This window comes from Tenebrio molitor, chromosome 6, assembly GCF_963966145.1.
Source record: "Tenebrio molitor chromosome 6, icTenMoli1.1, whole genome shotgun sequence".
Classification (NCBI taxonomy): Eukaryota; Metazoa; Arthropoda; class Insecta; order Coleoptera; family Tenebrionidae; genus Tenebrio; species Tenebrio molitor.
In genome coordinates this window covers 10,286,413-10,302,291 of record NC_091051.1, presented here as the reverse complement: position 1 = coordinate 10,302,291, position 15,879 = coordinate 10,286,413, and the positions used below count along the sequence as shown (strand labels likewise).

At 33.2% G+C, this 15,879-nt stretch overlaps 2 protein-coding genes across 2 annotated transcripts; both read right to left on the bottom strand.

Moving 5' to 3' along the window:
- Positions 1-362: 362 nt before the first annotated feature.
- LOC138133413 (leucine-rich repeat-containing protein 70-like) lies at positions 363-1,809 on the bottom strand. The gene is made up of 2 exons (XM_069051321.1): positions 1,562-1,809; positions 363-1,502 (listed from the first exon to the last, which is right to left on the bottom strand). Exons 1-2 carry the CDS (start codon positions 1,569-1,571, stop codon positions 397-399), a joined length of 1,116 nt encoding a protein of 371 aa, XP_068907422.1. The 5' UTR covers positions 1,572-1,809; the 3' UTR covers positions 363-396.
- Positions 1,810-5,834: 4,025 nt separating this feature from the next.
- LOC138133044 (neuronal acetylcholine receptor subunit alpha-5-like) lies at positions 5,835-15,391 on the bottom strand. Its single transcript, XM_069050830.1, has 8 exons — positions 15,230-15,391; positions 7,316-7,509; positions 7,156-7,265; positions 6,884-7,100; positions 6,657-6,825; positions 6,451-6,603; positions 6,232-6,401; positions 5,835-6,184 (listed from the first exon to the last, which is right to left on the bottom strand). The coding sequence occupies exons 1-8, from the start codon at positions 15,309-15,311 to the stop codon at positions 5,963-5,965; spliced, it is 1,317 nt and encodes a 438-aa protein (XP_068906931.1). The 5' UTR covers positions 15,312-15,391; the 3' UTR covers positions 5,835-5,962.
- Between the last annotated feature and the right edge of the window lie 488 nt (positions 15,392-15,879).

Sequence of the window (15,879 nt, the reverse complement as noted above, 5' to 3'; positions counted from 1 at the left end):
TTAGTTTTAAATTATTTTACGGTTGTTAGCCTAAAGAAAGATATGTACATTACAGAGCTTTTAAATTTCTTTTAAACTAGTTTTTGTAGTAATACACCCTTTAATTATTGAGCCTCACGGTTTTGAAATATTTGCGTAGGTACCTAATTACCCGTTTAACATTTTATAACGCAAAGGTAAAATCATAACGTAAGTTTACATCATTATAACCAGTATTTGGGTAAGTATACAAAATGTGTTTACAAACTAAGTTATGAGATTTGTAACTGTGGTGTGATTGAAAGATACAACAGCTTAGAATTAGGAAGTCCTTGAAATAAAATGTTGGTGTCCCAAAAACTTAATTATTGAATACACAACAGTTTATGACAAAATTTTAATTCATACAAAACGAAATTAACAATATACAATAGATTTCTTGGTATCTTCGTTCGCTACTTTGAGGAATTGTTCAAAATCAACAGCCTGGGTGAGAACTATTTCAGTACAAGCGATACCGTTGACGTTTTGTACGTGATATCGCCCAACCGTGTTGACCACTTCCACGTGAACCTTCTTAAAAAATTGAATAACATTTGTCAAATGAATGCAAGACAGTAGATTGTCGTCTATCCGCAGTGTTTTCAACGTTGGTACATTGATGTGAATAGAGTTGGCATCAAAATAATAAATCCCATTGTGAGAAACGTCCAACTTTGATAAATGATTGAATGGTATCAAGATATTTCCGTCGAAAACTGAGATAGTATTGTTTGCTAAAATCAAACTGTTCAGATTCGTCAAACCTGAAAACGTGCCAATAGTAAACTTTGTTAATTTGTTATCTGCTAGATTTAGTCGTCGCAGTGTGGATGAATGTTTGAAAACTCCTAGAGTCAAATGACAGATTTGATTATGCTCTAAATTCAACACTTCTAAACTTTCCAAGCCAACAAACGCATCTGCCTCTACAGTCTTGATAAGATTTTTTGACAAGTCAAGGATCAATATGCCCAAAGATCCTTCAAAAGCACTGTTCGGTAAAATCTTGATTTTATTATTACTCAAATCAACTGTGTTTGCTTCTAAGTCGTCGAGAAATCCTGGATTGAGGCCACTGATTTGATTATTCTCCAAGTGTAGTTCGTAAACTTGACGCAATCCCCAAAAAGCTTCCGGTGCAATTTCTTGGATACTGTTACTCTGCAGATAGATGTATTGTACATTTGATAAAGTCGAAAAAGCTCTTCCAGTTATGAATCTTATTCCACTGTCAGAAACATTGAAAGAGACCAGATTGTTGGTGGACGGAAAAGTCTTGTTGCTGAAGGTCCTGATGTGACATTTGACGCATTGTAGGTGATAGTTTCCGTAGAAAATGTTGGGAAAATTGTCGCGAACATTCTTACAAAAATAAGTCCTGATGTCGTGTTGATAATCACAAATAGCTTGAAATTCTTGTGAATAAACTCGGCAAAAGATTAACGTTCCGAGAATTAAAAATAAAGTTATATACTTCATTGCTAAAATACAATTATTGTATTAATATTTCAACAGTTATAGTAAAATCACAGTCACAAACCTGCCTGCATTTTATGTGAACAACACCAGATTAAACTTGATGTTTTTGCAATGTTCTTGTTGTCACTGCTTATATTAATATGACTTATTGAGGATGTTCATTTTATTTTTAAACTGGGTTATGATTTAAATGTTTTCAATAGTGATTGTTGATGAAAATGGATAACAGTGAACTAATGAACTTTGAAATCAAATGTCTGTAATGATTACTGCAACAACGTCGAATAAAACTTTTAGATTTGTGGCGTGGTAAGCAACAACATGTGTATAATAACATTCTTCCTTTGTACGACTAATTTTTTAATTTAACAGAAGCGCTACTGTACCAGACAATAATTAAACGACACGTTTTAGTGCGGTGTAATTTTACCAAACCTAAACTAAACTAAATATTATTAAAAGCTCAGCTACAAGTGAATCTTAAGAATTTTTTTTCTGTAATGCAGCTATTTAAAATGTTCGAATACATAAATTACAAAATACTCGTATGTTTAGTGTAAATTGATCAGTCGAAAATTGTCTAGTATGACTGAGCATTGATCGCTGTGAAAATTATTTGAACCAAATTCTCTATTTATTTGATTACATTATCTTGTGACATCACCAATAAATTATTAATCGTTTTCTTTTTCGTTAACATGAAATAAGTAGTTATGATTAAAAAAGTGAACTACAAAAATGATGAACTCAATTACTTGTAAAAGATGTAACGACTACAGTCAGTAGTATGTACAGTAGTACCTACATGGCTTATTAAATACACAGGTAGGTAAATATTTATAATTACTACTTAGATACTTATTCGATGTACTTACTTGATGAATTAAATTGTTTCTGTTATTGTTAAAATGGACTATTGAAGATAAGGACAGAATTAAAACAAAAGAGAAATTGAAATCTCACCCTAAAGAGTAACCATCTTTTTTACTACAATTGCTTTTTTATTACCGTCGTTTATTTGGCAGTTGGATAATGGATACGTTATGAAAGGATCGCTCATATCGTTTACTCACTGCAAGGTCCTGATTAATTGTTCAATAAACACTTATGTAAGAGAACATGAAACGAAAACGGAAAAACTTTAGATTTTCTAATATAATAATTTGGTTTCTGTTTAGCACATAAGTGCATAAAGGTTAAGAATTGTTTCAAAACGTATTAAATATTGTGGCAATCACGTCTAGAAGACCTCAAACACCTAGGTACGATTTTATTAAATTTGTTTCTGAATAGACTCCATATCTAAAAACATTTTCAAACACCGCGCGCATGGCCCGGAAAGGAAGTTTTTTTGCAAAACCCCACGCGAGAGGTGCCAAAGAGACACGGGGGGTGTTGGGGAGGCCGAGGAATAGTCAGTGGTCACTAGTGCACCGCCGATCAAATGTGATGGTGAAAAAACGCGGTGGGGTCTTCGTAGGGTCGAACTCTCTCAAGGGTTCGGCCAGGGACCCAGGGAGATAGATGCCAAAGGCCACGGCGGATTTAAGGACCCCTCGCACCGAAGGTTTGGAAGAAACCGATTTGTTTTCCCCCTTGAGCACTAGGACGTCGTGTCCACTCGACGAAGAGGCACACCTCCACATTCTTCCCCTGGAACGTGAGGAGTACCCCATAACCGCCTTTTCCTGGATGAGAAGAAGAGCGGTAACGTTTTCTATTTTTTGCCCTACCACCAAGGACGTCGAGACGCCGCTGGACGGAACAGGGAACTTTTCCTTGTGGAATTGTTGATTTAGTTTCCCTTTTTATACCCTTGTTAACCCTTTTTTGTATCTCTTCTTGTGTCCATATCACCGTGTCTTTTTATTTGTCCTCCGAGGGCAAGGCGGATCGCGGCCGCCGTTATCTTATCGCGGGCGGAGTGGAGATCGCTCTTCGTTCTCCAAGTTCTCCAAGAATAGGGGGTAGTTTTGTAGTTAAATGGGTTGAGGTTTTTTTAGATTAAGATAGGTTAATTTTGTTAGGTCAGGCCATGTAAAAAAAGATCTAATGCAATGTTATGAACGGAATTTGTTTCTTTGCAACCATAAATACATCAAAATGTGTATTTATGGTTGCAGAAGCCACTAAATCCGGAACAAATGGATTTGTCAAGAAATAAATATTAGAAAATATACAGGCTGAAATCGAAATACATCAGAATATTAAAACATTAGGATCTTGAGATCAATTATGAAAATCACGTGCATTCAGTTTTGAGCTATACATCCGCATGAGGGTAGAAATGCCATGTACAGTTCAATAGGGTGACCAGAAGTCAACATGACAAAAGAGGACAAACAAGACAAAAAAGGGTGATTTTTATTAAAAAAGGATGACAATTAGTGAACAAACAAAAAAAGTATATAAATTAAGGCTTTTTTTTTAATTTTTACCTCAAAGTAGGCGTCGAAGAGTTGACTGTGAATGCACCACTCGTGCAAAAAGGCATGATTTAAACAGCTGATCCGTATAGTGCGTTCACAATCGACTCTTCAACGCCTACTTTGAGGTGAAATTAAAAAAAACACCCGATAGTATTGTATTTCCCGCTGACCATAGGAATACCTAGATTAAATAATTGAGAATTTTGACGATTGAAATACGAACGGCGAACGTGAACGTCGAGGAAAGTAATATTGATGATCATTTTGTTGAGTCCAGTAAAGACTTAAGTTTTGAGTTTGTGTGAGGGACAAAAATTTTGCTTTCAAGATCAAGAGTGAAAAAGCCGGACGTAAAAAAAAAGCCGGCCGGACATTTTAATTTTGGTCAAAAAGGAGGACATGTCCGGCTTTATCCGGACGTCTGGTCACCCTAAGTTCAAGTACAAAAGTTGAGTACGTCACTGATATCACTCTAAGAAGAATACCTAGTAAGATTAAAAAGTTGTCGAGTATAACGCAATAAAGTGCAAAAAGTTTTGTTATCGCAGGTGCTAGTACCGCGTTTTTATTCATTTTCATTTCATTGAAATGCATAAAAAATTACATTTACATAGGTGGTTTCTCAGGTATTGAAATCGAATCGTCGTCTGACACTCCTGACTCACTGCTTTTCTCGTTACACAAAAAAATACATATAATTATTCTTTTGGAACACCTGTACAATAATAACTGTTAGTACATTTTCTTACCTTGATGCCTACACGAATTAAATCAATGAACTCTTCTTGTGTTTTTAAACTTGGAAACTGAAACCAACGGTACCTACCTCCTACCTCGGCAATACCCGGCCCTTGTGCTGAATCTCAAGATATTCAGTTTTTTGTTTTTTGAGAGTTGTTCATCTTCTTGAAAAGTATTCTACGGGGTGATTATAAATGTTTGTAACAACTAGTGGGCGTAGCGGCGCACCTGAAACATAGCGCACAGCCACCTACAAATGGTACAATCATTTATAATGACCCCGTACAAACCGTTGAATACATGCGTTAAAGTGTCATGCAAGGTAAAAATTTTCTACTTTTGTGATTTTGCTGCAATCTTAACAGCTGAGGAATTGCTTTTGGTTTGTATCGGGTATATCGTCTGTATTTTCGGGTATAATATAACTAGTGGTATGATTATTATCGTAGATATTATGAGTGAAATTGAGCTGTCCTGCTTCAATTTCACGAATTTAATATCATCGATGATTAATCATACCACGTGTTATATTCGATGAGACAATATAATGAATGAAATACAAAATTATTCATTTATTTGTCAAACTGACAAATTTATTTCAATCAAAAATCGTAACGACGAAAGTAAACAAGATAATATTTTTTTTGTTTTTGATTATCGCTGTGATAGCCATGCAACTAAAGACTTTACGCGTTTTGATTGGATTATTCATGATCACGTGATACATGAATTATATTGTCGCAATAGTATCACCCTCATCTCTTAGTGCAAAATCCAGATAGAGTGTTTTACAAATATGCATATCAATGTAAAATTGAAGTAGGTAAATATGCAATAAAAGGAAGAGTTGGAAACGAGTTGATATAGTGTCAATATTTGCTCATTTGGTTTTTTTTTTGGCCCTTTTCTAACCCCTTTGTATTTTAAAACATGTTTCTTTCTTCTTTTAATAGTTATTTGTTTAATTCGTAGACATAAATTTTATTTTGTATGTAGTCCTTAAATCTTCGAACAAAAGTGGGATTGTAAAACATGAATGACTAGTTTTACTGGTCGGAGCCTCACATCTCATTTCTGCCAAAGAAATTTCTGCTCTCTCGAAGTTCTAAGCAGATTTAAGGAATAACCGGTGAAGCAGTGGAAGCAGTAATAAAAACACAAGGCTTTAAAAGTATTTGATATTAACTCTCTTAAGAAACGATACAATTTTCAAATTTTAAAACGTACATAAGCAGACACTTTCAGATTTTATTTTTTTAAGACTTCATTAATCATGAATTTCGAAAATTAAATTAAACCGAATAAACAATGGTTAAAATGATGAACAGGAAACAGAAAAAGCAAAACGACAGTCGATCTATGGCTGCAGCAAACAAAATCCAATCCTGCTGTATCGGCATCTTATTAGAAGATCTTATAATATGGTGTTCGTCGCCGCTGTTGTTTTCTTCAAAATCTGTCACTTGGTGGTCTCGCATTTCTTCAGCTGTTACTCTGTGTGACGTCAGCGATGACTACGAAACCGACAGTATTAACAGGCAAATACTTTTAATTGTTTTACCTGTTGTATGTAGGTGTTCAATCCCAATAATTTGCCGAAAGTTCCGGTCAGTGGTTGTTTGATGACCCACGGCAGTGGAGAACTGTGCTTAGTTCTTGATAACCAGATCACAACGACTGAGGTAATCAACGAAAATGCGACCACATACAAGGAACTGCTATAAAACAGCACTGGAAATCCAACTCAGTTATTTGCTTAATTTTAAGTAAAGGTGCTTACCGATCAGGGGGGTGTGTGTACCCATAGCGGGAATTTTCTGTGTGAAATACAACATAAATAAACAAATAATCAAGGCAGTGCATCCGATTAAAATAATTTTTTCACCTGACTGGGGTGGCAACCAAAAGTTTGTCAAAATTAAGATTATTATAACTAAAATTGTTACAATTATTATTAGTGGGTCAGTGAGTCTCACGTTTTATTACCAAACGCCGGTGTGATTATTAAGGCTTTGTAAGAAGGTGATATACGATTGAGAATAATCCGGACGGAGACTTCTGGATACGGATCTGGACAACAGGGGTAGTATTTGAAAGTTTTCGATATCGATGTTTTAACAATTTCCCATTCAGAGTTAGCGATGAGGAGGTCTAACTACGAGGACAAATCGTAATGAAAATCATTTAAAACTGGGTTCCGGTGGACGTTTTACTTTGGTCTTATTTTCAATCAGATCGATGTCTATTTGGTCGCCCGCATAGGTCCACGAACCAAAAATCATCTCGCAGTGTTGGGTATCGAATGGCCAGTATTTTAAATTGAGGCTACATAACACACTAAACTGCGACGGAGGAACCCACAGGACGTCCCCTTGATTGTGAACAACACAATGAATATTCCCATAATGAGTAATCGCTGTGCTAGTCGCACTACAAGATATTTTAAAAATTAGAAAACCAAAAGACTTCAGTGTGTTTGTCACACCTGTTGTACAAAAATATGTCCGGCTGCCAAATCTCGTGATCGGCCAAGTTGAGAGTTGTAAGTCCACCGTAATTGGACGAGTTCCACTTCAATTTCTCATCTTTCCATGCCTGAAATCAGCGGAAATTATGAATCGTAGATGTGGATGTTGCACAGGTACCAGACGAATCCAGGTGTGGACCACAAGAGACGATTTGAATTCGTTCAGTTCTATATGTCTAATCGTTAAACCGAAGCGGACTTTCGTTACGTTGTAGTGTTGAGCTGGCCTTGCAAATTTATCATAATTAAGCAGGAGGTCTTGTCTTAACTTATCAGTGTGAGTGGAATTCCATATGGGCTGGGGGCCTATTTCTGCAAGATAACGAACCGATTAAATACAATGTTGCGGCCAAGAACTTTCATTAAAATATGTACAGTACAGTTTTATGTTTTAGTTCATGAAACTATTTTGTAGGAAAATGTATCTTTCTCAATGTAGTTTAAGTTTATAATCGTATGTACCTATCTGTTAATATTCAACCAATTATTTGTTACTCGATATAAACACTTCTGTCATTATTTTGTATCAAAACAAAAACTACATCTACATCAACTCAAATTTTTACTTTATAGGTACTTTTGTAACATTTATGTACAGGTGGGGCGTCGTATACGCGCACGCGAAAAATCACGACTTCTAATTAAATAAAATTTTCGAAATTTTATATACCGAACTAATTATTATTGATAAGGTATATTTGAGAATTAAAAATTTTTTTTTGTTAATAAATAAGGCCGTAACAGTTTTTTTAGTTTTCTGATATTAACTGTTACCTAATTACAAATGACACAATTACAAATTTTGACGTGGTTAGCTAAATAATTGGCTTTTTTACTTAAACGCGTGATTTATGGCCCAAATCTCGAATCTACGTTGAAAGCAAATAAAAAATTCTAATGTGAATTGGGTCTTAGACGAATAATTTTTAAATTATTATTATAATTAAAAATGACATTAATGGCAATCCTTATTATTTTCTGACTTTACTAAAGTTCGAAAAATCACTCCAGCTTGGTTGCAATGTTTCAATAGCTTAAAAATTTATGAAAAGCATTTTTTTAAATAAAATTACAAATAAACCTTGTTAAACGAGCTCTAACATCTGCTGAAATTCCGTCGATACGAGAACCAAATGGATACTATCGAAAAGACAACAAAAGACCAGACGGTATAACTTTAATTCCCTGGTTATGTGGCAAACCTCTTTTATGGGATGTAACATGCACGGATACATTGGCTAAATCATATATTGAATTATCTTCAAAAAAAAAGCTGGAGAAGCTGCTTGCCTACGAGAAAATGCAAAAAAAATCGAAATACGTAACTGTGGAGACTTATAATAATTACCATTTCGTACCTATTGCTATTAAGACTTTGGGTCCTTGGGGTGATGACGCAAAAAAATAATTAATGAGATTGGTCAGAAAATACAGAAGATTACTAATGAATCAAGATCAACTTCTTATTTGAGCCAAAGAATAAGCATTGCAGTACAACGGGGTAATGCAGCGTCAGTCCTTGGAACAGTACAAGATTCAAGCAATGACAAATTAGAAGAAATATTTTATATTTTTTAAAATTTTACATAATTGTGTAATCTAACTACATTGTTATTACAACAATATATTTTTCGTATCCCACCTCCACCCGGCGGCACGGCAATTTTGCCGGAGTACATACACTATTACGGATAATACTATCAAGTAATAGTGTAGTGTTTATCAACATAATTACCGTCGTCTCGCCTCCACATTTTGACTTTTTTGTGTTTTATGTTCTGTGTCAATGTTAAGGAATTTCCTAACGATGTGACATGAGTATAATAATATACCTTTTTGAATTTCAACCACCAATGTGTTCTCTAAGTCCAAAATTTTTAAATTTTTAAAAAGAGATTGCGGTACTATTCCTGTTACTGAAATTATAAATGGTAAAATCGAAATTTTTTCTAAACACCAAAGATTTCTCATAGCAACGGAGAGTTCTAAATATTTATTAATTTTTGTATTATATGTCTGTGTTATATTGTGTGAATTTGGAACAGCTATATCTAAAAGATATGCTTGCTTTTGTTGTTTATTTAAAATAATAATGTCTGGTCTGTTATGCTGAATGTGAATGTCAGTTAAAACTGTCCGATCAAAATATAATTTGTAATTGTCATTTTCCAAACAACTTTCTGGTTTATAAATGTAATGTGGTTGTTTATCCTGTAATAAATTGAATTTAACTGCTAAATTCATGTGTATAATTGTTGCGAATATATCATGACGTTTTTTATATTCGCTTTGAGCCAAAACGGTGCAAGAAGAAATTATATGTTCAATGGTTTCCCCTTCAGTTCCGCAAATCCTACATTTATCAATGATCGATTGTAAACCGCATATGTGTTTTTTATAATTTCTTGTATTTATAACACGATCTTGTATTGCAAATATAAAACCCTCAGTCTCAGGATGAATATTTGATTTTTTAAGCCATGCATGAGAAGCTTGAATATTAATTTCTGGCTGTTCTAGCTCTTTAAAATATCTCTCATGTAAAGACTTTTGTTTTATATTTGCTATAGTGTCAGGTATAAAATAAAGGGTGTTTTTTTAAATTTGGCGTCGAAGTAGGCGTTGGAGAGTCGATTGAGATCGCACCACTCATGTAAAAGCGTAAGATTTAAACAGCTGATCCGTGATCCGTAACCTGTATAGTGCGTTCACAATCGACACTTCAACGCCTACTTCGACGCCAAATTTAAAAAAAACACCCGTTATTTGGCTCAACAATATCTGAAATTATATTATCACTTAAATTTAAAGGTGTGTAATCTTTATCCGCTGAAACCAAAGCATTAAAAAAAGTGTTATCACGAGCTCTATTGAGAAAATAATTTTTTAGTGAAGCAATTTGATTATGTTGTAGAATTTCTAGATTTGAAAAACCCCTACCACCATTTTCGCGTGGTAAATTAAATCTTTCGATAGCAGATTTGGGGTGATGTTTACAAAATTTTGTAAAGAGAACTCTAGTTTGAATATTTATATTCTGTAAATTAGTTTTGGACCATTTTATAATACCAAAAGAATAGGTCAACAATGGAACAGCATATGTATTATTATTATTTAAGCATTAATAAACCAATAATCAAAATGTTAAAATTGGTGTTTGAATATTTAGTTTACTTGTTGAATTATGTGTTTTTGATACAATTTTTATACAAATGTATTTGTCCATTACAATCGAAACAAATTTCCAAGTTTGACTGTTAATAACTCTATGAACAGAGGGTTAACAGTAAATTGGTACTAGAGTTCTTTGGTTGTATTTGAACATAGAATCATGCGATATAAATATTATGCGCCATTTTTAATACACCCTGTATAGATATTTAATCTAGTGACAAGAATTATAGAGTAGGTAATGTTTGCATGTTAACAGGAATGGATACATATTAGGTGTATTTATAATTTTTTTTATAAAAAAAAGCCCCTAGAGCCTAGAACTTGATATTTTGTTTAATTCGAAATAAGCTAGCAATCCAAGTAGCTTGGCGAATAAGATTAATCATGACACCTTCTCTTTATTGAGGTTATGAGCAAAAGTTAATATAAATGTGAAAACTGACATGATAAACAATAAGGGCCAGCAATCGTTGATTGAAGTATTACTTTTTATAAATTTAGGAAGCTAGAAACCATTGGAAATTGTAGTTTCGGTTGCATATAACGACATTTTCATCGGAAGTTTCTCGTGACTAACCCTGTATTTTGACTAGGTTGAAAACTATAACTTCGTTTGTTTTCGTTTGCTTTCTTTCATCGTTTCTTATTGACTGTAAATTGGGGTATTGGTCAGTAGCGCGCCGCGGTCAGTTTACCCTTTGCTACAAATTTGAGTCCCCCAAAAGGTACAGGACACTTGCGCGCGAATGAGGGATTAAGTAAGAGGTTAAAATGTAGGTATGTAGGTATGTAGGTATAGTTTGGGAACGAGAAATTGGAACTTTAGCTTCTTCAGTTGCAATTTGCAATGGGTTTAGGGAAAAGTTTAGAAAAAAGGGGTACCGAATATGTATCGGCAAAATGCAGATTGTTTGTGCCTCCTGGAATGAAGTGCTCATAGTCATAAATCTTCCTTATTGTAATCTTTACAACCTACCCATTGCAAGCGAAGAAGCTAAAGTTCCAATTTCTCGTTCCCAAACCATACCTATACCGTTAAACAGGTAGGTCTACTTATTGTCCATTGCCTATACATTTGGTGCTTGCAAATGCAAACTGCGTCATTCCAAGCGTATTCCAACTCGAACATGTGTCTTTTCATCCTGGTATTCTTAGTAAAATCTATAGGTAAAGCCGGGTTGTTTTGTGGAGTTCGAGAAATTCCGAAATTTGAAAAAATCTTCAGGGAGTGGATAAATACAATAAATAAAGTTTGTATGTTCCACATTCAGAAATTTTTAAATTTATAGACGTATTGAAGGATGTACAACTACATACATACTTACAAGTATGTTAAAATAAATAGCACTGATTTGCCTCTTTAGTCCAAAAATTGAAAATATAGGAAACGTTACAAATATTTACGTAACCAATTAATTATGTTCTATAAGAATTATGCTATCGACCGATTTGATTTTGTAAAAAGTGTCTGTTACCAATATAACAATAAATAAGTAAAATATTTCCACCTTACATTTTATTTTCAAATCTGTTACCTAAATGTGATTAACAGGTAAACTGATCGCCGCGCAATACTGTGCTACTGACCAAAATCTTATTTCGACCTGGCGCGCAAGTGTCCTGTAGGATTAAGGCCACCCTTAGATTTTTCTGACCGCGGCGCGCAAGTGACCCATGCCCGTAAACTGTCGTTCATTATTTTTCATCGTTATGATGTTCTTCATTGGGGTTTTTTGCCTCACAAGTATCGGATGATCTATAACTTTGTTTGATAATGATAACACAGTTGAAGCAATGACAGTTTCATAAAAAGATTTTGCCCTTGTCTCAACATCTGATTTTTTGTTGCACGTTAAAAAACCTAATACGTACGTGAATGTGAATTCTCATTTTTTGCTTTGTGCTAATATTTTTTGCTTTTAGTTTTCTCTTACCAGTGCAATCCTTCAATTTGTGGACAAATACATATGTTAAATTGAACATTGAACACATCATTTCTTCTTGCACCGTTTTGGCTCAAAGCGAATATAAAAAACGTCATGATATATTCGCAAAAATTATACACATGAATTTAGCAGTTAAATTCAACTTATTAAAGGATACACAACCACATTATATTTATAAACCAGAAAGTTGTTTGGAAAATGACAATTACAAATTATATTTTGATCGTACAGTTTTAACTGACATTCATATTCAGCATAACAGACCAGACATTATTATTTTAAATAAACAACAAAAGCAAGCATATCTTTTAGATATAGCTGTTCCAAATTCACACAATATAACACAGACATATAATACAAAAATTAATAAATATTTAGAACTCTCCGTTGCTATGAGAAATCTTTGGTGTTTAGCACAAATTTCGATTTTACCATTTATAATTTCAGCAACAGGAATAGTACCGCAATCTCTTTTTAAAAATTTAAAAATTTTGGACTTAGAGAATACATTGGTGGTTGAAATTCTAAAAAGTATATTATTATACTCATGTCATATCGTGAGGAAATTCCTTAACATTGACACAGAACATAAAACACAAAAAAGTCAAAATGTGGAGGCGAGACGACGGTAATTATGTTGATAAACACTACACTATTACTTGATAGTATTATCCGTAATAGTGTATGTACTCCGGCAAAATTGCCGTGCCGCCCGCCGGGTGGAGGTGGGATACGAAATTACTATTACTATCTCTTAATGAAGTGGATTGTTTTATTTTCTATTTTGAGAAAACTGGATTTAACTGTCACATGCTCTGGACAATTGGTAAAACTATACCATATTATAAATTGAGAAGGACAGAATCAAATTAGGTTGGTTACAATGTTATTGCAAAAAATTAAATTGCAAATTAAAAGTGATTAACTGATTAACTGAACGAAGCTATTTTTTTCTAATTTATACAGGATGTAAAAAGGGACACCATCATTGGAATGCTATTTCCCACGCAAAAAGTAAAACGGGACGTTGGAGACAACTAAACAGACTATGAACTTAAAAATAATTAAAAATGAAGTGATCACTAAACTTCAATAAAAAGTTCAACAAAATATTATTCACGACAAAAGTACTTTATTATGGATATAATAAATATATTCCCAAAGGAAGAAATCTAAGGCAAACAAATCTGGCGAAGGAGCAATCCACTGGATTGGTTCCTACAGGTCAATTCAATCTTTATCGAATTATTTTCGTACGTAATAAATCTGTAGGTATGTAAAGTCCATGTAATACTCCAAGTTAAGTACAATTATAGTATGTATATACGTATTTTTAATTATAAAATCCATATGCATGAGATGCGTATTTTTTTAATAGTTTTCCGTTTCATCCAAAATTCTTACGCTAGATAATTATATTTTACTGCCTTGGACTTACATGGACTTTACCTACATCTTGCCTAAACAAAGAATTGTCCTGATTTGAAAATCCATGTGTGAAAAATAGCCCCTCTAATCTATTCTCTAAAATACCATACCATACATTTAATTAAATCTTCTTTGAGGGTGTCTTGTAGTGAGAGACTGCTCGAATAAGCCAACAGTAACTTTTTTTAAAGCTGTTCGTGAATGTCACTATTTGAAAATTTGGGTTTAGCTGGTTTGCTTCACTTGTATTTATCTTTATTTTTGTTTGAGGGATAAATTTTCCCATTCTTTTTTTGTTTCTTGTTTAGCTAGCATTGCAAGCTGTGTTTTCTCCGATCTATTAATTGGGTCTGAGCCTGTTTTTTATAATACACCCTGTATAAATCATAGATTCTGTTGAAGTGTAAAACTTTATTGTTCCTAAATTAAATATTAAACAAAAGATCGATGGGTAAACCGGAAAGCAAAAAGGAAATTTTTTGGAAATTATACAATTAATTACTTTCTGTAGATGGACTATTCTTTTTAGTACCAAGCTAAAGTCCTTTTAGTAGTGATTAAATAAAATCTTAAGAAAAAGAACAAAAACCGCAAAATGTGTGCTCGATGTATATTTATTTATAGTTCCAATTCCAAAGTATACAACTTCTTCAGACAACTTTAAATCCAAAGAAAATTTAGATTTCTATTAAAAATATGTACATATATTAATTTTGGATAAACCTATATTCTACTAAAAATTATTCTCTTAATGATGCCATTAAATATATCTTTATTATCAACAGCTTGTTTTAAAAAAATGGTTTCGCTTTATGTATTTCATTCAGATTTTTTTTCATTATTTATTAATTTTTATTTTGAAGTATTTTCGGTCTTATATAATTTTTGGCATATTTTGTGATAAACCGGGTGCTATGGAAGTCCACGTATGTAATAAATTTAACCACCAATTAAATAAAATAAACGTTTTTTTTTATTTTTTATTTTTTTCGCAAATTCTTCCAAACAGAGTTAAAATTAAATATAATGTCAACTCTAAAATTGATACCCGCTCGTGTGTTTACACATCCATTGATAACGAAGCATGAATAAAAAACCGTATAAATATTGTTAGTATTAGAACAGCGATCGTTCTTTCTTCAAAAAACAAAAGTTTTTACCGGATCACAAAAACATTTTCACTCACTCTTTCGTTTCAATTCATGATTATCCCATGAGCGAAGCGTCAAATTAGGGCTTAGAAAAATGTAAAAAAATATATACGATTACGATTAAAAATGATCAATCAATGTTTATTTTAAAGAGTTCTATTGGTTTTTAAATTAATTACGTGGATTTCCATAACACCCGGTATATTGACCTTTTAGTTAATTTGTTGTATAGTGAAATAAATTGATTTAGACATAGTACGCATATTGGACTGATTAAATAAAATAAAACTTGTAATTACAAGTCCAGATGAATAAATGAAATGAAACGCTCACTTGTGGTGGTAAATCCTGCATTAACGATATTCGATTCGTTGATAACACTTAGCACGATCACTAAGGTCCATACGTTTGCCATCCTATTCGATTAAAACATACTGAACTGTAGTTGCTATGAGAGATGCTGATGGTCTATTGACCATCAAGTTTATTCGATAAGTGCTTCCTGCAACGGACGTTTTTATCTTTTGTCGCCTACAACTGGTGCAAAGTTATTGTAATTGTGGTCCTCGTCTTCATGTGACTACATTACTTGATATTCAAATTGGTTCTATTTGTGAGATAACCACTGCAGTCATTTGCTCAACAAGTGTTCAAAATAAATTATTGCATCGCACTGCAACATTTAATTATTGTTAATTTTTAGGGTTCACAAGGAAACAAAAGCGCTCGTACTATTTTAAAATAATTTTTACTAACAGTAACGTTACCATTTATTAGAATTATTACAATTACCTACATAACTAATCAACTAAGAACAATACCAACATTCAAACACAAACATATGTACAAGTTAAAAACACAACGTAGTCAATACTAAAGGAACTTAACGTAAAAAATGCAGTAACACAAAAATATCGTCTGCGATATCTTCCGTTTAATCACGTCGTGATTAAAACACGTTTTCTTCAGATCAGTAATAACAG

Excerpts from the sequence above, each read along its gene's own strand:
- LOC138133044 (XM_069050830.1), bottom strand. The coding sequence starts at position 15,311 with ATGGCAAACGTATGGACCTTAGTGATCGTGCTAAGTGTTATCAACGAA. Across the intron at positions 7,510-15,229 it reads TGCAGGATTTACCACCACAA|AAATAGGCCCCCAGCCCATA; the intron begins GTGAGCGTTTCA and ends GTTATCTTGCAG. Across the intron at positions 6,604-6,656 it reads AATAATCACACCGGCGTTTG|TTATAATAATCTTAATTTTG; the intron begins GTAATAAAACGT and ends TAACAATTTTAG.